General features: G+C 41.2%; 1 protein-coding gene across 1 annotated transcript in view; it reads left to right on the forward strand.

Annotated features, from left to right (window-relative positions):
* KLF7 (KLF transcription factor 7) overlaps positions 1-23,360 on the forward strand; it is a 93,737-nt gene extending 70,377 nt beyond the window's left edge. The window contains exons 3-4 of the mRNA XM_058186420.1: positions 3,226-3,349; positions 18,847-23,360. Of these exons, the coding sequence (XP_058042403.1) occupies positions 3,226-3,349; positions 18,847-18,898 (176 nt within the window). The 3' untranslated portion in view covers positions 18,899-23,360. The remainder of the gene's footprint in view (positions 1-3,225; positions 3,350-18,846) is intronic.
* The last annotated feature ends 2,200 nt before the right edge of the window (positions 23,361-25,560 follow it).

The raw sequence follows: 25,560 nt of genomic DNA on the forward strand, positions 1-25,560 counted from the left end.
AAATCTTTTCTTAAAAACCTCCAATGATGGAGCACCCACAACTACTGAAGGCAAGCCATTGTTAATTGTTCTAACTGGCAGGAAATTCATTCTTATTTTTCCACGATTAGTTTACATCTATTTTCTATGGAGATTCTCACCCATCCAGGTCATGGTTGTCCCAAAGGTGCTTTTTCAAGAGGCAACTGGACTTTCTGGGTTTTTTTCTTTGAAGACATTTCGCTTCTCATCCAAAAAGCTTCTTCAGCTCTGACTGGATAGTAGGGAATGAAATGATTCTTCTGGGCTACTAGGATAGTTTCAGTGCCAAAACCAGATCTAAAAATTATAAAAGTGGATTTAAAACTGCTTAAAATGGATCTAAAAAATTTAATTGATTAAAGAATATCTGAAAAATAACGTATAAAAGTGTGGGAATCTATGTACAAAGTCACTGACTGGACCAATTCTATTAAAAGTCACTACATTCTGCAGACTACTTGCTTATGTTTAAAAAGGTCAGTAAAAGGGTCACAGTTTCAAGTGATGCAAAGAGTGTCTTTCAGGCATTGCACAATTTGTATCTTAACCATTATTTGAATATTTACCAATTTCCATGGATTAATATTGTTTCCTCTATAGTAAATCATTTGTTCAGAACTGTGCAGAAACTGCGAAGAAAAAAAAATATGTAGAAAGTTTCTAATGACGCTGATCTATCTAAATCAGAAGTCTAATAAGCTAAATGCCAGGAAAATAATGTGTACATGCATATGTTTACTGCCTTTGCATTATGAGTCCACTGGAGTTGGGTAGTCAATAAATTTAATCAGTGAAAATAATAATAACGATGACAATAACAACAACAACAATAATATATTACTTATAGAGGCTTTAGGAATGGACAGTGAAGAATGCCAAAACACATTTGACTTTCAAACTCCTTTCTTAGGACTTTTTTTCGGGGTAAGGTGCTACCAATTCTCCAGTTCCAAAAATTATAACTTACAAAATGTTGTGCGCAAGGACTTCTACAGTAGATATGTAAACACAAATACAGGATGGCCATGACAATGAGAATTAAGGGCTTTGAATACTTGATTTAGAGTATAGCATTGCAAATTCAATTTATCTTTGCACAGGAAGTGATTATAATCATTTGCAGGTTCAGGACAGAATCATGTCAGATGATGATGCAGGGACGGGCTGAGGAATTTGGAAGTTATCTGCACGATAAAATCGCTCAGTTCCAGGATGGGCTGGACACAGATCGGGTGGATCCGGACGGGATGACGCGGGCACGTCTTGAGAACATTGTTTGGGCTGAGTTTGACCCTGTGACTCCCGATGACATGGACAGGATACTGGGGAGGTTGAATGCCACCACATGTTTATTGGACCCGTGTCCCTCCTGGTTGGTACTGGCCACCCAGGAGGTTATACGAGGCTGGCTCCAGGGAATTACCAGCACTTCTCTGAGGGAGGGAGTCTTCCCAGCTGCCTTGAAAGAGGCGGTGGTGAGGCCCCTCCTTAAGAAGCCTTCCCTGGACCCAGCTATTTTGGCTAATTATCATCCGGTCTCCAATCTTCGCTTTTTGGCAAAGGTTGTGGAGAGTGTGGTGGCTTGGCAACTCCCCCAGTACCTGGAGGAAACTGTTTATCTAGACCCGTGCCAGTCCGGCTTCAGGCCTGGGTACAGCACAGAGACAGCTTTGGTCGCGTTGGTTGATGATCTCTGGAGGGCACGGGACAGAGGTTGTTCCTCTGTTCTTGTCCTGTTAGATCTGTCAGCAGCGTTCGATACCATCGACCATGGTATCTTGCTGCGGCGGTTGGAGGGCTTGGGAGTGGGAGGCACCGTTTTATGGTGGTTCTCCTCCTACCTCTCCGACCGTTCGCAGACAGTGTTGACAGGGGGGGCAGAGATTGACCCCTAGGCAACTCAATTGTGGGGTGACGCAGGGGTCGATTCTCTCACCCCTCCTGTTCAACATTTATATGAAGCCGCTGGGAGAGATCATCCGTGGTTTCGGGATGAGCTGTCAGCTGTATGCTGACGATACTCAGCTGTACATCTCCACCCCGAACCACCCCAACAAAGCCGTCAATGTGATGACTCGGTGTCTTAAGGCCGTTCGGGTCTGGATGGGGACAAACAGGCTCCGACTCAACCCATCCAAGACGGAGTGGCTGTGGATGCCGGCGTCCCGGCACAGTCAGCTTACCCCATTGCTGACTGTGGGGGGCGAATCGTTAGCCCCCAGGGAATCGGTGCGCAATTTAGGCGTTCTCCTGGACGCACAGCTGTCTTAAGATCACCATTTGACAGCCGTTGCCAGGGGAGATTTTTATCAGGTTCGCCTGATTCGCCAATTGCGCCCTTTCCTGGACCGGGACTCGTTATGCACGGTCACTCATGCCCTCGTCACTTCCCTCTGGATTACTGCAATGCTCTTTACATGGGGCTCCCCTTGAGAAGCACCCGGAGGCTCCAACTGGTACAGAATGTGGCCGCGCGGGGGATTGAGGGAGCCCCCCGTAGCTCCCATGTAACACCTCTCCTGCGCAGGCTGCATTGGTTGCCGGTGGTCTTCCGGGTGCGCTTCAAGGTGTTGGTTATCACCTTTAAAGCGCTCCATGGCATTGGACCGGGATATTTACGGGACCTCCTGCTGCCGACAGTTACCTCCCATTGCCCGGTACGTCCAGTGCACGCTGACAGGGAGGGCCTTCTTAGGGTGCCACCAGCTAGTCAATGTCAGATGGCGGCCCCCAGGGGAAGAGCGTTCTCTGTGGGGGCCCCGGCTCTATGGAATGAGCTGCCGGTGGGACTCCGTCTCCTCCCTGATCTCCGGACCTTTAAACGCGAGCTCAAGACTTTCTTTTTTCACCAAGCAGGGCTGGCCTGATTGATTTTAGTATGGGGGGTTTTAGCGGGTTTTTAATAGGGTTTTAGTTTTTGAAAAATTTTAGCTAATATTTTAAGTATACAGCGGTTGAATCAGATTTTTAAACTTGTTATAGTATTTTAATTTGTTTAGGATTTCTGTTGTTTTATTGGCTGTACACCGCCCTGAGTCTTCGGAGAAGGGCAGTATAAAAATATGAATAAATAAATAAATAATAAATAAATAATAAATCATTACATGCGACAACCACTTTCAATGGCTTATGGAATGTTGATATGAATGGGAAGTGCAAATTTTGCTTTCAACATTAACAAGACTTCTGTAATCTCCTCTGCAGGTGAGAAGCCTTACAAGTGTTCATGGGAAGGGTGTGAGTGGCGTTTTGCACGAAGTGATGAACTCACACGACATTACAGGAAGCACACGGGAGCAAAGCCCTTCAAGTGCAGCCATTGTGACAGGTAACAGTTACTATTTTCCCTCACATTTTAATCCACTTCTTAATTCAAGAAGTGCTCTCAAAGCAATTAAGATATTATGATGATGATTGGTCCCACAGTCAGCCAGACTATTAGACTGGATTTGGCATTTTTATCCACCCATCGAGTTCTTTCTAAAGACCTCGGAAAGGCAGATGTGGTTTGATAAGGTTTTAAAGATATTGTTGCAGGTTGTAAGCTGAGCCAAGTAAAGCTGCCTTTTGCAATTGACTGATGGTAAATTTTTCAATCCTGATGGTGTTCAAGTGGTGGTTCTAGTTGTTTTGGGATTGCACCCAAGGTACCTTTTACCGCTAGTGCTATCTTCGCTTTCTTTAGCCACAGTTGTTCTACTTCTAAATCACAGGTCTTTATATTTTGTTACTTTCTCCAGTTATTTTTCTTTTAATATGCTGTCTCTGTCTTTTGACATTATTATTATTATTTAAATATAGCACTTGTCTTATTTTTGTGAAAACATATTGACTTTTTCTTTCAAATATACCGTTAGTTTGTACTTTTATGCACTTCTCTGCACAGATTCTAAAGAAAAGATAATATATACTGCAACTCTTGGATTCACACCTACTGCTCAAAGAGCAGGTGGCAGCTATGCCCAGGAGGCCTTTGCCCAGGTTCATCTGGGGCACTAGTTGCACCCTTTCTTCAGTTGGGTGGTCTCCTTCAGTTTGTAACTCATACTCCGATCACCTCACAACTGGTTGTTACAGTATATCATATGTGGAGCTCCCTTTGAAGACCAGCTGGAAGCTACCATGTTTCTCCAAAAAGACAACCCACCTTGAAAAGAAGCCTTCACATTTTTGAGTGCATGCGATCAAATTAAGCCCAACTCACAAAATTAGCCCTAATTAAGACCCCACCCACCCCAGGATGCAGGTGGGGTGGGGCGAGGCATACTGGTAAAAAATAAGCTAATAATCTTACTTACCAGGCCTCACAGACCCCGACACCTGCCTCACCTTCTTCTGCGGCCGCTTCTTCTGGTGGCCACTTGCCGCCACTCTCACGCATTGCCCTGGCCTCCGTTTTGCCTTCAGATGCCTGCTGAAAGGCATCTGCAGCCAATAACAGAGCTCTGGATCTGTCCATAGAAGATGTGGGCCAGCAGTGGGCTCCTGCTGGGTGGGGCTGTCGGTGCCACCACCACGAGGTGAGTCAGTAATTAGAACCCTTCAAAAAGAAGGCCTACCCATTTTTTCGGGAGTCAAAAGAAAATAAGACCTGACCTTCTTTTTGGGAAAACATAGTATAACTGTTTTTTTTTGTTTTTTGTTTTTTTTTGCATTTATATCCCGCCCTTCTCCGAAGACTCAGGGCGGCTTACACTATGTCAAGCAATAGTTTAAAATGCAGTAGCATAAACAGTAATGGCATCTGTCAACATGCCGATGGATTGCCAATGTGCAAGCTGTATTGGTTGTCATTCAGCTTCCAGATCTAATTCAGAGTGCTGTTTATTACCTACAAAGCGTTGTATGGCATAGGGCCTGGATACCTGAAGGCCAGTTCATCTGCTATCCTTTTTGCCTGTCTAGTACATTCTGGCAGAGTGGGTGAGCCTAGGTCCCCACTATTAAATGTTGTCATCTTGTGGAACTAAGGAAGCATGCCCTCTCCATCATTGCCCTCACCCTCTGGAACAGCATTCCCCCAGAGATAAGGACTACCTACGCCATCTCTCCTGGGGTTGCGGAAAGCACTTAACACCTAGCTTTGGTCCTAGGCTTGGGATGAGTGCATTATTGTTGTTTATTGGGCTGGGCAGGGGAGACTGTTTTGTTTTTGGTTTGTGTTATTTTTGGATCATTTTACTCTAGGTAAAAGAGTAAAATGTGGTTTTATGTTTTATCTGTTTCATAGATTGGGGGAGGGGTTGTATACCACCCAGAATCCCTTAGAGTTGGATGGCTATAATAAATAGGATCTTGGTGCAATCTCTTTTTTTAATAGGAATTATAGCAATAGTTCTCAACCTTTTTTTCACCACAGACCCCTTTTAAATACCTTTTGTGGCCACCAACCTGGCCATGGATCCCCAAGACCTAACTCAGGATTTAAATCATAACATTTCTTTAAGCCTTCAGGGACCCCAGCCCCCCCCAAAAGTCCGCGGACTACAGGTTGAGAACACTATACTATATGATTAGTAGCAGGATTAAAACAAAACATGAATACCTCCTTCATTCCTCCAGGAAGGAATATAGGGAAGGCATTAACATTTACCAGAATGCACATGGTGAGAAAAATTAAACACGTGCCATATAGTTGGCTTCAACTCTGAAAAGCAGTCTGCCAAAATATTGTGCTTCTCTGAAGCAGCAGAGTGTGTAGGGAAGAGCCAAATGTGGAGAATATGCTACTCCATTTATCCATATAATTCCTTTGTTATAAAAATTAGTTCAAGCATAGCCATATATATGGAGAGATCAGATTTTTCAACAACAAATATAGCTGGATTATGTTTATTATAACCTGTAAAATAAGATAGAAAAGAGGATAGGAAAAAATTAGAAATACATAGAATGTACACTTCTGGCATCAGAATGTCGTTTGCAGTTGTCTTTTGGCATTTGTCTCAAAATTATGTAATCTTCTGCACAAGCAACTTTATTTATTATCTATCATTCATCCATCCATCTATCTATCTATCTATCTATCTATCATCATCTATCTATCTATCTATCTATCTATCTATCTATCTATCTATCTATCTATCTATCTATCTATCTATCTATCTATCTATCTATCTATCTATCTATCTATCATCTATCTATCTATCCTATTTCTAAACCTCCCATTTCCCTCAAATATACAAATATACAGCAGATTTAATAAAATAGGGAATGTATGTAAAATGTATATTTATGGAAAAATTCTACTAATGAAGAATAGCTTCTTGTGTGATATGTATTAGGAAAAATACAATTATTGAAAAAAATGAAGATATTGGGGAAAATATTCAGAGAAATCCTTATAGTATTTATCGAAACATTGAAAATGTTGCAAACAGATGGATATGCAATTTAAGCAAGAATAGGCAGTGCAGTATCCAAGGATGTTGCATCAGATTCTACCCCCTCCCCCCGCTGTCTTTTCAAATTTCCTTAATTATCTGAAAAGAAAAACATGAATAGCAAAACGAAATGCTAGCTTCCTGAGAGTGACCTGTGACTAGAGGTTCTATGGTGGTTAAAACAAACTTCCACAAAACCGTTAGTGAGAAATGTATGTTTTTATCCCTGTGTGTCTCTGTGAATGCTGCCTAATGTCAGCCATTTTATATTCATAACATAACATAACATAACATCAGAGTTGGAAGGGACCTTGGAGGCCTTCTAGTCCAACCCCCTGCCCAGGCAGGAAACCCTACACCATCTCAGTCAGATGGTTATCCAACATTTTCTTAAAAATTTCCAGTGTTGGAGCATTCACAACTTCTGAAGGCAAGTCGTTCCACTTATTAATTGTTCTAACTGTCAGGAAATTTCTCCTTAGTTCTAAGTTGCTTCTTTCCTTGATCAGTTTCCACCCATTGCTTCTTGTTCTACCCTCAGGTGCTCTGGAGAACAGCCCAACTCCCACTTCTCTGTGGCAGCCCCTGAGATATTGGAACACTGCTATCATGTCTCCCCTAGTCCTTCTTTTTGTTAAACTAGACATACCCAGTTCCTGCAACCGTTCTTCATATGTTTTATCCTCCAGTCCCCTAATCATCTTTGTTGCTCTTCTCTGCACTCTTTCTAGAGTCTCAACATCTTTTTTACATCGTGGCGACCAAAACTGGATGCAATATTCCAAGTGTGGCCTTACCAAGGCATTATAAAGTGGTACTAGCACTTCACGTGATCTTGATTCTATCCCTCTGTTTATGCAGCCCAGAACTGTGTTGGCTTTTTTAACAGCTGCTGCACACTGCTTATTCGTCTAATAAGGTTCTTATTCGTCTAATAAGGTTTTTAACAGCTGCTGCACACTGCTTATTCGTCTAATAAGGTTCTTATGAAACATCTATAACGTCCTTTCAAAATATGTCCATTAGTCCCAAAGATTGCCTACTTTTTTTGCTAAGGATTGCAAAAGTGAAAAATTGGGAAAACATATTAACAAATTGATCCCTAACCAAAGATGAAGCCAAATTGCAAACCAGTCTTAAAGTAAATAATCAGCCTCCAAATCAGATACATAAAATGGCAAATGTTTTGGTTTTTATTTTTAATAAAAGGCACAGAAAGAAGTAAAAAGCCATATTTAAAATTGCTGCATCTTGAAATGTTAAGAATTCAAATTATAATTCGGCCTTATTATCCACTTCTGCCTTGCAATTGCATATTATCAAACCATACATAGTAAAACTAAAAAAAATTCTACACATGTGCAAAAGTCCATCTGTCATTGTAGTAAAAAACCACAGATCCAATTAGAACCTTTTCTGCATATACTGAATTCTTGTTTCGGTGTACCAAGTGTGGATATGCAGAGCTTCAAAGGACTAAATGACAACTGCTGACTATACAGTACAATCACAAAAATAAAATTATGAATAAGTTAACAAGGATGCAGATTTTGATCAAAGCAGTAATAGGAAATGCTATAATAAATAAAAGGAAAAGTCTAAAATGTTCCTGATTTAACAATTAACTCCAGTATGAAGTATGAAGCAAAACTAGAAAGAAATAAAATAATAAAATACAAAAGCAAAACCCAAAACTGTTTTCATTACCTGTGGAATGAAGATAATTATGATTTTTTCTCCATGTTACACACACAAACACACACACACACACACACACACACATTTTCTCATAGTCTATTTATGAGAGCAGTGAAGCACAGATGCTCACAGAGTGACTATGGGTCAGTTATTCCTTTACAGCCCAACCTGTTTCATAGGGTTATTTATTCTAGACAAAAAGAGGTGAGAAAGCTATATAATAGCTGAATGAAAGGCAGGATGTAAATCTCACACATTAATATTATATAAATATTCAACTGTATGCTTATTATTTAGCTTTATGAACTCACATATGTAGGTAAAAGATTATGTTAGAACTTATTAAAGTCCTTGATCTTTTAGAAATCTGATTTAGAAATCTAAAATTGAAAACTTACTTCATTGTTTACTTATCCTGGCATATTGCTGATAAAATAAAACCTTTAATAGATTTTTGGGTAATAAAACATAATAGGTCTGTCTTTGCTAAACAAGCTGTAGACTACCTAATTGGAAATACTGATTGTGCCCAGTCTAAAACCAAGGTCCTATTGAGGGACTAATCAAATAATATAGCTACATCTGGCTTTGACGTACTTTAAAATCCTATCTATAAAAGTAGCTTTCTGGGCAGATTTTAGAAAATTACCCATCCTTTGTCATACAGCCTCAAGTCCATTGCTATAATAAGAAAATGTTTATAATACAATCAAACCTCTATTTCCCTCTTAAGCACATGCGATTGCCAAAACCCATGCACAAAGAAGATGCCTTCGAAAGAACCAGTCTCCTGTTTCTTAACAGGAAAGAAATCTGATCTTTTTTCACATCTCTCTTCTGAGGTCTTCTGCATTACCAATTAACTATCCTCCTCCTGCTATCTGCTTGCACTGCCTTCATTTGCTTTTTATCTCTGGATCCTTGATTACACTTAGTTTTCCCATAACAAACTTAACAAAAATTAAGCTTTGCTTAACTTGGTTAACTAAAGAAATATTTTCTTTATCTGGTTTAGGAGCAATGGAAGAATACTTAGGCAATTGCCATTTCATTGATGTTGATGGAAATAATATTAACTTGAAATAGCCAGGAAATTGTATTCTCAGAGTGGAGCTTTCTTGTTAATCTTTATTCTTAAGAGGAATCCAGACACATTACAAGAATTCAATTCATTCCAACCAACCGTTTCATTGCTACAATCAATCCATGCCGTATTACTTTATCACAATGTTAATTGATTTGTTGATAATACTGATATCTCTATTCCACAGTAACTAGTATGGGAGAACCACACTAATTCTGCACCCCCAAGAAGATTCCAAAATATTAAAGAATAATATTTTGTGCTATGTGAATATTTATATAAACATTTATATTTCAAACCATGGCATCTTGATATGGATGTATGTCACATTTGCCATTCAAAATATCTTACATTTCCTCTTAGGATAGTGGCTCTTTTAGATTGTAGTGTCACAGATACACAGATTGATATGAGGATAAGAGAAAGTTGATTCTGATTGGTCCTTTCCTTCCCCACTGACATACATTGTATTTTTAATGGACTAGGCTAGTTTCCAAAATATATGGTAAGAGAGTGACTTTGTGTTCTTATCTTTTCAGTTGCTTTAGAATGAGCTAAGCTCATTCTCAGGATTTCTTCATCCCATCTTTTTCTCCCTTTTTAATTTCACTTTCTAGATCAGAATCTTCTTGATTATTTTTTTAGTAGAGTATAGTGATGTTAATTAAATTCCACATGTTTTCTGGGGAATCCTTATTTTCTTCTTCTTGAATGCTGCCTCCTAATGGGTATGTGTGACCACGATGCTACTTTGTCCTTTCATGTTCATGTACTTGTTTTCAACCATGGTGATTTTTCATAGCACAGTGGTTTCCCATTGCCTTCTAAACCAGAGGTCTCCAACCTTGGTCCCTTTAAGACTTGTGGACTTCAACTCCCAGAGTTCTCCCAGAGAACTCTGGGAGTTGAAGTCCACAAGTCTTAAAGGGACCAAGGTTGGAGACCCCTGTTCTAAACCACTGTTGCTTTACTGTGGTGCAGGGGTGGTATTCACTTACCTTTGCTACTGGTTCGCAAATGTGAGTGTGCGCTACACCTACACACATGCACAGAGGGTTTCAGGCATGTGCAAATGACATCAGGGCAGGTGGGCTACTGGTTTGCGCGATCCAGATAGAACAAGCTGAATTGCGCCACTGCTGCGATGGTATATTTCATCCCTGCCATTGTATAAACTACAACAGCTGTTGCAGACTCCATGTATTAACTTGTAGTTGCCACTGATAGAATAGTTGCTCTTTATCAGGGATATGCTTATTTATTTGCAGTATTACTTGCTAGATCACAACACTGTTGTTAGATACATGCAACATATTTGTCAAGCCAATAGCATATCTAAAATGTTACCACTACATCTGCTAGTGCTGCTGTTAACTATCACAACTGTTTTTGCAGCTCACCATATCTGCTATCTATTATGCCATCCAAACCCCAGTGGAGGCACCTGGTAAACTCAAGTTTAGGACATTTTCATGAATCCAATCCATCTTTCAGAACTGTGTGGATATAACAGGAGAGGAAAGTCATATTACTAGTGTAAAAAGAGAATATAATAAGATTAAAATAGAATTACAATAGTACAAGTTTATCAGTGAAGGACACTCCGAAGGCTCTATAAGTATTGTTGCAACATCTGAGCCATTATTTTTATTTATTTATTTTGTCAAACACAACAATATATATTAGTATAAGCATGAAATAACCACACAAATTGAATACAACCAAAGGGAACATTAGGACAGGAACAGTAGGCACGCTGGTGCTCTTATGCATGCCCCTTACAGACCTCTTAGGAATGGGGTAAAGTCAACAGTAGACAGTCTTTGGTTAAAGTTTTGGGGATTTTGGGATGAGACCACAGATTCAGGTATTATCTGAGCTAGCACTCAGTATAAATGTAAACTAGCTTTTAAATTTGATGGTTTTCCTCTTACCAAGAATGCTACACATTCAGATATAGGGAGTTGATAGATCTAGATCTACTAGTTGATTGCTGGATAATTTTCTACTGTTTTGCAGGAATTTATTTATTTATACATTTAATTTCTAGTTAGTTTATAAAAAGTCTTCATTAACCTCTTGTTTTCTTCTAGTACACTTTATTCTGGGGATTCTGAAACAGCTTGGTGATAATTTGTGATCATGGCTGCATATATACAGTGCAGCATAGCCAAGCAGACTGCTTCTTTTTCTTTCATGGTTGAGATCTTGGATACAAAACTTAAATCTTGGGAGAGGGAAGTTTGTGCATGAAAAATGTCATATATTTCTTGGTAAACTAGAAAAATGTGGGATAGACAGCATCACCACCAGATATATTTGTAGCTGGCTGACAAACTGTACTCAAGTAGTTCTCGATGGCACTACATCTACATGCAGGGAAGTAAGCAGTGGGGTACCACAAGGTTCCATCTTAGGCCCAATACTCTTCAATACCTTCACAAATGACTTACACAAGGGAATAGAAGGGGAACTCATCAAATTTGCATATGACACTAAGCTGGCAGGAATAGCCAACACCCCAGAAGACAAGTTCAGGACCCAAAAAGATCTTGACAGACTTGGAACAATGGGCCCTACCCAAAAATATGAAATTTAATGTGGAGAAAAGCAAGGTTCTACATCTAGGCAGGCAAAACCAAAGGTACAAGTACAGATTAAGCAAAATCTAGCTCAGAAACAGTAACTGTGAGAGAGACCTTGGAGTCTTAGTGGACGATCGTTTAAATATGAGCCAGCAGAGTGTGGCAGCAGCCATAAAAGCTAATACAATCTTTGGTTGTATAAACAGAGGCATGGAATCAAAATCACCTGAAGTATTAGTACCGCTTTATAAATCCTTAGTAAGACCACACCTGGAATACTGCACACAGTTTTGGTTACCTCATTACAAAAAAGATGCTGAGACTTTAGAAAAAAGTGCAAAGAAGAGCAGTTAAGATGATTAATGATCTGGAGACAAAAATATGTGAAGAATGGTTGCAGGAATTGGGTATGGCCGGTCTAGAGAAAAGAAGGATTGGGGTGATATGGTACCAATATCCCAGTATTTGAGGGACTGCCACAAAGAAGAGAAGATCAATTTATTTTCCAAAGCACCAGAAGGCAAGATGAGAAACAAGGAATTGGAACAAATCAAGGAGAGAAGCAACCTGGAATTAAGGAGAAACTTCCTAACAGTGAGGACAATTAACCAGTTTTTATGCTCTGATAAAGCTCCTAGCCTTTAAGTAGGGATAAGTTGCACTAATCAATCCCGATAGTTAAAACTGGAATAACAGTAGACAGTGTGTATCAGGATGACTCTCAGTGTAATGGTATTTTTCTGTGTCTCTGACATTTAACTTTTCTGTATAACAGCAGTGATGCTACAGTATCTCAGCCTGGACATTCAGAACTTCTAAAAGGAGTTACAACCCACTTGTTCAGAACTGTGAGATGTGCTTCTTCCATGAGGCTAGGATTTAGCACCTTGCCCTGTTTCTTTCCTTCTTCTTCCAGTAAAACCAAATGGAATAAAGAAAATCACATTCCCACTAAATCAAAGGTGATATCAAAAAGTGGTAGGAAGTAAGGCTTCATTAGACTGGTCCTGGGAGATTTGCCTGATTAGTATAATAGTTGTAGAGCTCTTAGATAAGTTATCAGACAATAAAAAATGGTAAAAAATATGATCACACAAAATTCTCTTGAGAGCAGAAGCAATGAAAACCACTAATGCACCCAATGGAGACAGAAGTAATACGTATCTGACAGTACCTACCATAGTATTCTCTCCTATCTTCTGTGAAATAGAGGACAGGCGCTCTTTCAAAAGAGTATGAAATATGTGTTTAAAAATAAGTTTGGTGCTCTTTTCAGAAGAAGCATGAAATAAGTTTGTATAAGAAGTCCAAGATCTGATGAGCACTATTGGAAAGCACAAGACAGGTATAATAATAATAATAATATATCAGAGTTGGAAGAGACCTTGGAGGTCTTCTAGTCCAACCCCCTGCCCAGGCAGGAAACCCTACACCATTTCAGATAAATGGTTATCCAACATTTTCTTAAAAATTTCCAGTGTTGGAGCATTCACAGCTTCTGCAGGCAAGTTGTTCCACTGATTAATTGTTCTAACTGTCAGGAAATTTCTCCTTAGTGCTAGGTTGCTTCTCTCCTTGATTAGTTTCCACCCATTGCTTCTTGTTCTACCCTCAGGTGCTTTGGAGAATAGTTTGACTCCCTCTTCTTTGTGGCAGCCCCTGAGATATTGGAACACTGCTATCATGTCTCCCCTAGTCCTTCTTTTCATTAAACTAGACATATCCAGTTCCTGCAACCGTTCTTCATATGTTTTAGCCTCCAGTCCCCTAATCATCTTTGTTGCTCTTCTCTGCACTCTTTCTAGAGTCTCAACATCCTTTTTATTTATTTATTTATTATTTATTTATTAATCATACTTTTATACCACACCATCTCCCGTAGGACTCAGGGCGGTTCATAAGCATATTAAAAAACAATATAATAAATAAGCATTAAAAACCCAATTAAAACTAAATATTATCATGGCCAAATCACTAAAAACGATAAAAACCCATTAAAAAACCCTTAAAATTTAGTTAAAACATTTTATTCTTAGGCTAGTCCAGCGCGCTGAAATAATAAAGTCTTCAGTTCACGTCTGAAGGTCCGGAGGTCGGGGAGTTGTCGTAATCCCGGAGGAAGCTCGTTCCACAGGGCTGGTGCCGCCACAGAGAAGGCCCTCCCCCTGGGGGTCGCCAACCTACATTGTTTGGTCGACGGCACCCTGAGGAGGCCCACTCTGTGGGAGCGCACGGGTCGTTGGGAGGCAATCGGTGGCAGAAGGCGGTCTCGAAGGTATCCCGGTCCTAAGCCATGGAGCGCTTTAAAGATGGTAACCAAAACCTTGAATTGCACCCGGAAGGCTATCGGTAGCCAGTGTAGACCGCGCAGGATGGGTGTTATATGGGAGCAACGCGGTGCTTCCTCTATTACCCGCGCGGCTGCATACTGGACTAACTGGAGCCTCCGGGTGCTCTTCAAGGGGAGCCCCATGTAGAGAGCATTGCAATAGTCCAGGCGGGAAGTGACGAGGGCGTGAGTGACCGTGCGTAAGGCGTCCCGGTCAAGGAAGGGGCGCAACTGGCGAATCAGGTGGACCTGATAAAATGCTCCCCTGGCGACGGCCGTCAAATGATCCTCTAAGGACAGCCGATCGTCCAGGAGAACGCCTAAGTTGCGCACTCCCTCCCTGGGGGTCAGGACTTCCTCCCCCACAGTCAGCGATGGTGTAAGCTGACTGTACCGGGACGCCGGAACCCACAGCCACTCTGTCTTGGAAGGGTTGAGTCGGAGCCTGTTCCTCCCCATCCAGACCCGCACGGCCTCAAGACACCAGCCCATCACCTCAACGGCTTCGTTGGGGTGGTTCGGGGTGGAAATGTACAGCTGAGTATCATCAGCGTACAGATGATAATCCACCCCGAAACCACGGATAACCTCACCCAGCGGCTTCATATAGATGTTGAACAGGAGAGGCAAGAGAACAGACCCCTGAGGCACCCCACAAGTGAGGCGCCTTGGGGTCGACCTCTGCCCCCCTGCCAACACCGTCTGCGAACGGTCAGAGAGATAGGAGGAGAACCACCGATAAACGGTGCCTCCCACCCCCAATCCCTCCAACCGTCGCAGCAGGATACCATGGTCGATGGTATCAAAAGCCGCCGAGAGATCTAATAGAACCAGGACAGAGGAGCAACCCCTGTCCCGGGCTCTCCAGAGGTCATCCACCAACGCGACCAAAGCCGTCTCGGTGCTGTATCCGGGTCTGAAACCGGAACGGAACGGGTCCAGATAGGCAGTTTCCTCCAGGTACTGAGGAAGCTGATATGCCACCACACTCTCAACAACCTTCGCCAAAAAGCGAAGGTTGGAGACTGGACGGTAGTTCGCTAAAACAGCCAGGGAGGGCTTCTTGGGGAGGGGCCTCACCACCGCCTCTTTCAAAGCGGCGGGGAAAACACCCTCCAACAAAGAAGCGTTAGTAACTCCCTGGAGCCAGCCTCGTGTAACCTCCCGTGTGGCCAGTACCATCCAGGAGGGACACGGGTCCAATAAACATGTGGTGGAATTCAACCTACCCAACAACCTGTCCATGTCATCAGGAGTCACAGGATCGAACTCAGCCCAGATAACACTCTCAAGACTCGTCTCCGCCATCCCACCTGGATCTATCCAATCAGTGTCCAGGCCGTCCCAAATCTGAGCGATTTTATCAGACAGATACTGAACAAAATCCTCAGCGCGTCCCTGTAAGGGGTCCTCCCGAGCCTCCTGCCTAAGCAGGGAGCGGGTCACCCTAAACAGGGTGGCTGGGCGATTATCTGCCGATGCGATGAGTGCGGAGAAATAGTTATGTTTCGCCGCCCTGATCGCCACTAGATAGGTCTGAATATATGACCTCACTAGTGTTCGGTCAGATTCGGAACGGCTGGACCTCCAGGCGCTCTCTAGACTTCTTTTCCGGCGCTTCATCTCTCTCAGCTCCTCGTTGTACCAAGGAGCTGGTCGAGTTCGTCGCCGGGTCAGAAGCCGCAAAGGCACGACGCGGTCTAAGGCACCAGCGGCCTCCTCCTCCCAGGCGGCCGCCAGCTCCTCAGCCGAGCCGTGGGCTAACTCCCTCGGAAATGGCCCAAGCTCCATCAGAAACCTCTCAGGGTCCATCAGGCGCCTGGGATGGAACCATTGGACCGGTTCCGTCTCCCTGCGGTGAGGTGTAGCGGTCCGAAAATCTAGCTGAAGGAGTAAATGATCTGATCATGACAAGGGTTGAGATATTAATTCCCCTAACTCCAGATCATTTAGCCACTGTCCCGAGACGAAAATCAAGTCCAGTGTGTTACCCCCGATGTGGGTGGGGACCACAACTACCTGGGTCAGGTCCAAGGCCGTCATGGAAGCCATGAACTCCCGAGCTGCCGTTGATGAATCGCTCTCCAATGGCAAGTTGAAATCCCCCATGACCATAAGTCTGAGGGTCTCAACCGCCGTCCCGGCTATCATCTCCAGCAGCTCGGGCAGGGCTGCCGCCACGTAGCAAGGAGCCAGGTACGTAATCAGCAAGCCCACCTGCACCCCCCGGCCCCACCTCACGAAGAGGGTTTCACAACCGGCTATCTGCGGGACAGCGACCTCCCTCGGATCCAGACTCTCGTTGATAACAACCGCTACCCCCCACACCCCTACCCTGGGCCCTCGGCTGATGAAACGCACGGAAACCTGGCGGGCACATCTCAGGGAGGGGAACCCCCCCTTCCGTGCCCAGCCAGGTCTCCGTAATGCCCATTAGGTCCGCTCCCCCCTCTTGAATAAGATCGGATATGAGGGGGGCCTTATTCATGATGGACCTGGCATTACATAACATCAGTCGAAGGTCCAGGTTCCGAGGGATATAACCACTCGGGACCCGAGTGAAGCCTAGGGGCCCGGAGTGCGGTATTGCTTTCAAACAGCGAGAACGCACTCCCCGAACATGATACGAGCCCCTGCTTCCGCCATACCTGCCCCTCCCACGTACCGTGCAGATGGAAGTGCCCATACATGGTCGAGCCTTAACCTCCTTCAAGACCTCCAATTTACAAACCCCCAGATCGTGAACCTTAGAAGGGACTAGCCTAATCCCCTGTGGGCGTGCCCACCCACCCACCCCACCCCCTAATTTGAATTAGATAAAAGTTTACAAAAAGATAAATTTAAAAACCTCCTTAACCCTCTCTTAGAAGCATGCCACCTCTCGGGATTCCAAAATCCGTCATCGAGGTAGGCCCTCGATAAAGAAGAGGGCCACACCCGCAAGAGGGGGGCATCTCGCAGTGCAAGAAGCTGGTTAAATGAAAAAGTCATCAGAGATTGAAGAAAATGGTGGTATCCTGGTTTGTCGAGATCTCAAACGACAGTCGTTGGGCAGAACCACCAGCTGGAAAACGAAGAGATCTTTAAAAAGTGCATGGTTTAGACAGCATAGTCCTGGGTGGAACTAAGATGGTCCACCACCCAGGTTCTCACGGAGGTTCCATAAAAGGAGAGAAAAAAGCGACCGTCGCCGCCGCGGGACGTCTTCCACGATAGCCTAGCCATCGCCATCGTCACCGCCCTGGCATCCAGCAGCCACTCAGGGAGCCCCCAAGGACCCCAGCGTGGCGACCAAAACTGAATGCAATATTCCAAGGCATTATAAAGTGGTATTAACACTTCACATGATCTTGATTCTATCCCTCTGTTTATGCAGCCCAGAACTGTGTTGGCTTTTTTGGCAGCTGCTGCACACTGCTGGCTCACATCTAAATGGTTGTCCATTAGGACTCCAAGATCCCTCTCACAGTTACTACTATTGAGCAAAGTACCACATATCCGGTACCTGTGCATTTTGGTTTTTTTGCCTAAATGTAGAACCTTACTTTTTTCACTGTTGAATTTCATTTTGTTAAATAGTGCCTAATGTTCAAGTCTGTCAAGATCTTTCTTGATAACAAGGTGGAAGTCCCATCTGTCCTGAGGTTAAACCACAGTGCCAAGAAGCCAGAATGGAGGGCTGCGACCACCAACATTTAAAGTGGCTAAAAGGGGCAGGATTGATCCATGTTGGCGGTCAGTGAAGTGTGCCAGATTGTACTTGCTTCTCTATTGAGAGAAGAGAAAAAACATTCCTTTAAAGCTGGAACAACTGAGGATGACTTTAAGTCTCTTCAGATATGGGGTTAAGACTTAATGTCAAGAGGACATGGAAGGGAAAAAGCAGTTATTGGGACAAGTTTGTGCTGTGGTTAGAGGCAAGTAAGGAAGAACACATAAATCACTACAGTGCTTTTGTATAGAACTGCCTTAGCTGAGCTGCCAAAATCCAGATGACTGCTAAATGACAACGAAGAGTTATAGTTTGTCATATCTGTCCTTTCTATTTAGTGACCATATGGATTTCTGCAGCCCAAATATGGCCATCATGGTGACATGAAGCTGTGATATCACCTTGAACTATGAATACATATGAATTTTTCTGAATGCTTTGCTTTTGGTAGAAGACTGTTTAAAATATTTCAGTGGGCTCAAAATTTTTTTGAGTAGGAGCTGTCTGTAAATCACACAATGGTTCTTTAAAATATTACATATTGTTTGAGAATGGCTTCTCCATATATGGGATCAAGTTTGTGTCTTTATTTCTCAATGATTATCTTGCTTCCTTCTGGCTAGACCATGATTAGATGGGCATTTCTTTCCAGCCACTCTTTTCAGTTGTAAGGCACTGACTAATGTTATCATGGAGCAATTACACTGGAGACAGTGATCTATATACATTTCAAAATTATGGGATTGTCTCCCCATTTTTCTTCTTCAGGATTCTTCCACGACCATGGAAGGACCTGAAAAGGTAGATTCTGAAATGGATGTAATAGAATTGAAATTGCCAGCTAAATTTGTATTCATTTATTACTCATACCATGTTTAGTACATATCAAGTGCTTTACAGTTTCTGCAATTTTATTATGTAGGAGTAAGCAGAGACTTTTCCAGTTGATTAAAAACTGTACATACAGTGAGAAGTGAAATCCGAAAGATATAATTGTCTTTGATACTGATGTTATTTTTGTATTTATTTTGCAGGTGTTTTTCAAGGTCTGATCACCTTGCCCTCCATATGAAGAGGCACATCTAAATAATAGGGAACATACAGTGTGACCCGGATGCAGTTAGACCATAGCGTCATGGGGAGAAGGGTGGAACCCAATTGCCTGTATCTTGCTACCTTCCAGAAGAAAAGAATTTGATCACATGTAAACTTCTATACCTACAATATGCACTAAATGCTGTCATGCTCTCAGCAGTACATTAATCTGTTTCCAATGCCTTGCCCATCTGAAAGGCAGAAGTCATGTGATTAGGAAAAGGGTTGCAGGGGAAGTCTTTAAGACACAGTTGCTTACAGCACTTGAGAACTTGAAAATCTTTGCTCCTGTTTATTGCCAATGAAAATCAAAGCAGATGGAAGAGGATTCCTTGCAGGTGAACAGCATAGAAGCCGCATATATGTAACTCGCTTCTTGGTGCAACTTGACTGGGGAGGGGGGAACCTATTTTGGACTTGCATATTTGTAGCATTAACTTTTCTTTTGAGATAATTTTGGAAGGAAAACTAATGACCTAGAAAAACCAAATTCCAGTTTGGTAGCCAAAATGTTACTGTCTTGGTTCCTTTCTGCCGATTTTGTTTTAAGGCACCCTTGCATACAACGATTCATCAAGATTCCTCAAGAACTTCTTGATCTGCTCCGTTTTCTTTTTTCATAGAACTGAGCTGTCAAGATCTGTTTAAGTCAATACCAATGGCCTTAATTGGCAGTACACTCTGCAGCGATCCTAGGATACACCTACCACTTTTCTTGCTTCACCTGTTGTGGATTTGTCAAGGAGATATAGATATATATATAGAGAGAGACATACTGTTTTGTTCCTTTAATTTTGGTATTTGGTTATTGCACATCACGTGCACAGAGGAACTGTGAAAACTGATGATATGATTGCATAATGGTTGACAAGCGAAATCCCTGAGCAAGATCTCAGTATATCTTTGGAGGCATCACCATATTGCCATAGTTCAGACTTCCTATTTAGTTACCTAATGAAAACTTGAAAGAAAGCTTATTTGAAGCTTTGATCCTTTTCTCCAAGTTTCTGAGAACTCATTTACACACCTGGATATCTGTCTTGGATTCTCTCACTCAGGCATGACTTCAGGTTTTCCTTCTGCACCATGGGGAGCATGCTTGTGGCAACCCACAAAAAAATGGTTAGCAATTCTGGTTATTTGTTGTTGCTAGCCCTTTTACCTGGTGAAATTCGTGGTAACATATATGTGTGTCTGGCACCCGCAAAAGAAATATTTTGGGTTAAGCAGATCCATAGAATACTTGCAATCATGTAAGTTATGAGTGGAAAAGTGAGAACCTCTTGCTTTTAATATTAGTCTCCTACATGTTTTCTTCTAAAAAAGAAAATGCCTACCTAGATTCTCCTTTCCCATTTTATTAAAGTAGTGTAATTTCCACTTGTCCAACACAATGCAGTTGAATGAAAAGATTGGCTTTTTGGTAAGCACGGACTTCTTTCCAAACAACTAATTTAAACAAAAAAAAAGTAGATGCATGGGTCCACTTCAAGCAATGGTTGTACTATTTAATGAACAATGGAGGCATCAGGCTCATGCTTGGATCTTGTAGATAGTTTGATGGTTGTGGTCAAATTAGATTTTTTTCCTGTACTTTACTTACACACACACACAGACACACACACACACCCCTTCCTCTATATATGCATAATGTTTATTTTTAGCTAGTTGGAGCTGGCACTATTCCAAAGACTGCCTTTTCAAACTATCTCTCATGCAGGTAAAGAGATAGTAATTCAGAATGGCTGTGTATAGTTAATTTGGGACCATCCCTGCAAGATATGCTGAGAAACGGAATGGCCTGTAACTCTCTTGGTTGCTACTCTTCCACTCACTAAACTAGCTCACTGCCCTACTTTGGACTGTTTTTGACTTGTTGACTGTTCACTAATTTCCTAATTCATGTTTAGGATGTAGAAACATTAAAATAACTTTTTATATCTTCAAATATATAATGGAAGTACAGACACTGATTCATAATACTTAGCCCTTGGGGTTTTCTTTCCATCTGTAATTTCATTCAGCTATTGAGGTTCCAAACAATGCCCTCCTTGGGCTCAGAATCCCTGCATATACTGTGACTATCAGCAACTATTTATATTGCAAATAACAAAGTCTAGCCCTTAATGATGGAATGAGATATGGACCAAAACCTGAATACTCTATACAGAGGCAATTAACAATAGGATTTAAGAATAAGGGTAAGATCTAAGTTTTATTCCAAAGATTTGTGGTGGAGAAATCTTGGAGCATTGTTTGCTGACAATCTTGTAGTTCTCTTTAACTGTGTTTGCATCTTTTCTGTTCTGCGGAGGTGTTCACTGGAAATTTGAGAACTCTGTAACTTGGTATTGGAATATTATGTGACAGTTTTAGAATATCAGAGAAGAGAGAAGACTGAACATCTAGACAACGTATTAGCTGGAAAATCTCTACTGTCAAGATTTTTTTTGTTTTCTTGTAGAGTTTTACATAATGTACATGCATGTATCTGTGTGTGTGTGTGTGTGTATGTGTGTATGTATGTATGTATATATATATATATATATATCTGTGTGTGTATGTATGTGTATATATGCTCACACACACACACACACAAACATACACACACACAAATATATATATTTATCTGTCATGACATAGTCCTTAAGTAATATCCATAGCCTAAAATATTCAGTTCTGTTGTATCTAGAATGGAATTTGAGACTCTAAGAATTAGGGACAAATTTAAACTGAGTTTGCTTTCTTAAATAATCTGAAGAGATGTGAATGAGAAATCAAAAGGAACTGTGTTCATCTATCCCTTATTGATATTAGAAATCTCAGAAAATTTTCTGTTAACAGGACTTGAAATAATCTGGGGAGCAAAAAGCTTGTTCCTTTTCTCCTGCTTCAAAGTAGAGTTGAACTATAGGGACTTGGGAGTAAGCCAGCTAAATCAGACAGGGCCTCTTCCTGAGTAAACGTGAAAGGGATCTGTTCTCAGCCTGTGAGATGATGAACCAGCAAGAGATGTTGATCCATAGTGGGCACATAAGGTTGCTATGTTTCCACTGTAGATTATATGGCTATTAGCTGGCCAGCAGCACCAAATAAATAAACAAATAAATAAATAATCAGAAGCCTATAACTTGGTACAGCAAATCAATCATAGCTTAGCCATCTGCCTCTGCTCCTAGTTTGCAATGTTTGTCTATAAAGCTGCTAGCACTTGTCAGTGGGAGCCTCTTACTTCCCAGTGAACCACCTTATCCACTGGCAGTGATAGGATCTGTCTGAAATCCTAATTATACAAGTCTCACAGGCATGGGAGGTAGGAAGGAGGAGGCACAATTCTGGACAATGAGCCTTGGGAAATGCAAACACAAATGGTAATTTGTTCTTGAGATTTTCTTTTGACCACTTATCAAAAGAAAATTGTGTGTTGGATGGTTGTACCATACCAAAATGATTTTTAGTGGGCTCTGTATTTCTATTACAAATTCAACAGAAATTGAGGGAGAGGGTGTGTACATATTTCAAAGATCTAATTACATCATTTATTAACCTAATCTTGGCTTTTACCATCCTATAAAAGGATTTTATAACATTGCAATGATGGCAGGGTTCTACCACCCAGTCTTTATTAATACTCTCAAGGATAGAAAATGGCAAGGCAAGAGAGAATAACTAATTTCCTAGTCTAATATAAGATTGGATAGAAAATATAGGCAAAGGCAACATGTAATATGAGGCATTTTATTCAGGCAGCCCTGCCTTGGAGCAGTGTTCTTGTTGCTTCAGCAGCAGCAGTGTGCTGCATCCTGTTTTCAGTATGCCGGTTTACAATGTGCTCTGGAAAAATTAGAATCGGTTAATTATGTGGCATACTCTATGTGCTAATTTGTACTACACATTTCTGGTAGACCCCATGATAATTGGGTTCTTGTTTTCTTTTAAACATTTAACAGAGGGCCATCTGTGTGTGTGTGTTTGTGTGTATGTGTATATGTGTGTGAGTGTATGTATGTATATGTGTTAAGGATTTTGCCTTTCCTTGCTAAAATAAGATAGGGGCTATCTTCAGAGAAATAGCCAGAGTTGACTCCCCCCCCCAACCCTTTTCAGCAAGAAGGATCTCTCTTTCTCAGTGGGGATACAGCAAATGCTTCATTTTTCTTAAAAGCCCTCGAACAATAGGGGGAAAGTATCAAGAATGTATTAACCTGCTGTAATTTCAAAAGCACACTAAAATATTCTTGGATTTGAAAGTTAAAAGTTGGTGTACTCATATTTTTAAATTGAACTATGTTTATATTTTTTTTAATTTGTTGATTGGGCATAAGGCCGAAATGCAGGCATACACTCCTGGATTCTGTGTATCTATACATGTGCTAAAATATCTGCATATATCTAAAATATAAGCCCATGTAGATGAAGTGAAATCCAACTCTGCCTAATGTAGTAATCAACAGTCTCTACTTTTGTTTCATTTGGTGAGAGCCCTTACTACTGACAGTGAATTTTAAAAGAATGTTGGCTTATTTGGAATAATTTTGCTTGTGTGTATCTTTACCATGAGAAAACAGAATGAAAACTGGGGAAAAAAGTTCTTTAAAAAGCACCCTGAGTTTTAAGCCACATGGAGGGAAGTGACATTAAATCTATCTATCTCTGTCTGTCTGTCTGTCTGTCTGTCTATCTATCTATCTATCTATCTATCTATCTATCTATCTATCTATCTATCTATCTGCATCTATCATCTACCACCTACCTACTTCTATCTATCTGTCTGTCTGTCTGTCTATCTATCTATCTGCATCTATCATCTACCTACCTACCTACTTCTATCTGTCTGTCTGTCTGTCTGTCTGTCTGTCTGTCTATCTATCTATCTATCTATCTATCTATCTATCTATCTATCTATCTATCTATCTATCTATCTATCATCAGGGCTGCAGTGTGCAAAAATCACCTATCAATATAACATACAATTTATAACATACATGGACATCTTTTTTTAAAAAAAAAAATCCTGAGTGACAGATTATTACCTGGATAAATAAATCAGCATGGTTGATAGGTCCATTTGGGAAGCCATTCCTGAAAGTAATATTTTTACATGCCTGTCACTTAATATTTTCATTTATTGTATTACTATTCCTGTGGCTAATAAATGGTTCCCTGGAAGGCCATATGGTCAGACCAGAATATATATCTGGTCCAGTATATCCAGTATATTGTTATTTGTTGTTATTTGTATTTTATGCATTTTTGAACATTGTATCTGCTAATCCCTGATCACCAAAATTGTAACACTGCTTTTAAGCACTCATTTGTTATTGATCCTTCACTACCTGATAGACATTGTATTATTTATTTTTATTTTTTTAGTTTCACAGATATAGTGAAATTTGTGTGAAGTTGCTCTGCTTTAAGAAAAAATTAAACAGCACTTCAGTTATGCTAGCATGTATCATCAGCAAATGAATACTGTAAGTAAATACACGGTAAAGATCTTTTCAACAAATTGAGAATACTATAAAGGTATCATATTGAGAACAGTATTTTGTCCCAAAATTAGCACTGTGTAAAGAGAATATTTGAGGGATTTTTTTGAAACACGATAGAATACCACAAATATTGGCTGAGCAGAGAGACTTGGGAAAAAAATCACACAAGGTAACAGTAGAGTTGTTTCCAGCCCACCATCTTCCTTGCCTTGTGTTACTTTCTCTGCACCGTCTCTCTTAGAGTAGTGCTTCCAGTGGGGATATAATAGGCTCTGCTCATGTTTGGTTCCTTCAGGAGTCATCTGCACTTGGAGGAATTCTGCATCGGAGCTGGGAATATGCCTTTTACATGGCTACCAATTCCACAGATGCCACACACTTGGAGGGTAATAGGACAAGGCTAGAAGCCTGAATGCAAAAATGCTTGTATGAAATGTTATAACAAGTAAATAACTTTTCTGGGGATAGAATGGACAAGTCAATATTTTATTCCTGGTGAGGAGAAATACTGCCCCAAATCCAGAATCATGGACATGCCCGTCTGTCTCTTCCTCACACAACCCTCATCGGATGCCTAAGCTGTTCTGCTGATTATTGTGCACAAATCTGATAAGGTGAACAATACATAATTAGATGTCTTGAGCAGCTGGTCAAGCAGTTGCCCTTTTTTCCACCCTGCCATGGGATATGTGAGAAAAATTGCAAATCAGAAGTCAATCAGAATTTAAATTGGGAAGGAAAAATTGGAATCTCACCCATTGATGCATTGAATTGGGAGGCACTGAACTTGGGATCACAGCAAAATATTAAGATTTGAGAACATTTTTAAGAGGTCTTGCCTTCTAGGTGAGATGGGCTGCATACAAGTCAAATAAATAAAGAGGTTAGGTGTCTTTTGTGTATCCTTTCCAGAAGTAGTTCTCAGGCTCAACTCCTTCCTAAATTTTATTGGGGAAGGGATGGAAATTAGCAAGCAGCATTGCATTAAACCCGTGTCCCTCCTATTCCACAGTTCTGCCAAACAAACAAACAAAATTAATTTGGATTCTAAGAAAGTTCAGAAAAAAATCCAAAGGAATAATAAAGGAGGTAAGCTTGCCTTTGCCTCTTATTAGCTACAATGCTGGTAAGATTGCCTCATGATCAAGATTAGGTTCTGTT

The sequence above is a fragment of the Ahaetulla prasina genome, chromosome 1 (assembly GCF_028640845.1).
Source record: "Ahaetulla prasina isolate Xishuangbanna chromosome 1, ASM2864084v1, whole genome shotgun sequence".
Lineage (NCBI taxonomy): Eukaryota > Metazoa > Chordata > Lepidosauria > Squamata > Colubridae > Ahaetulla > Ahaetulla prasina.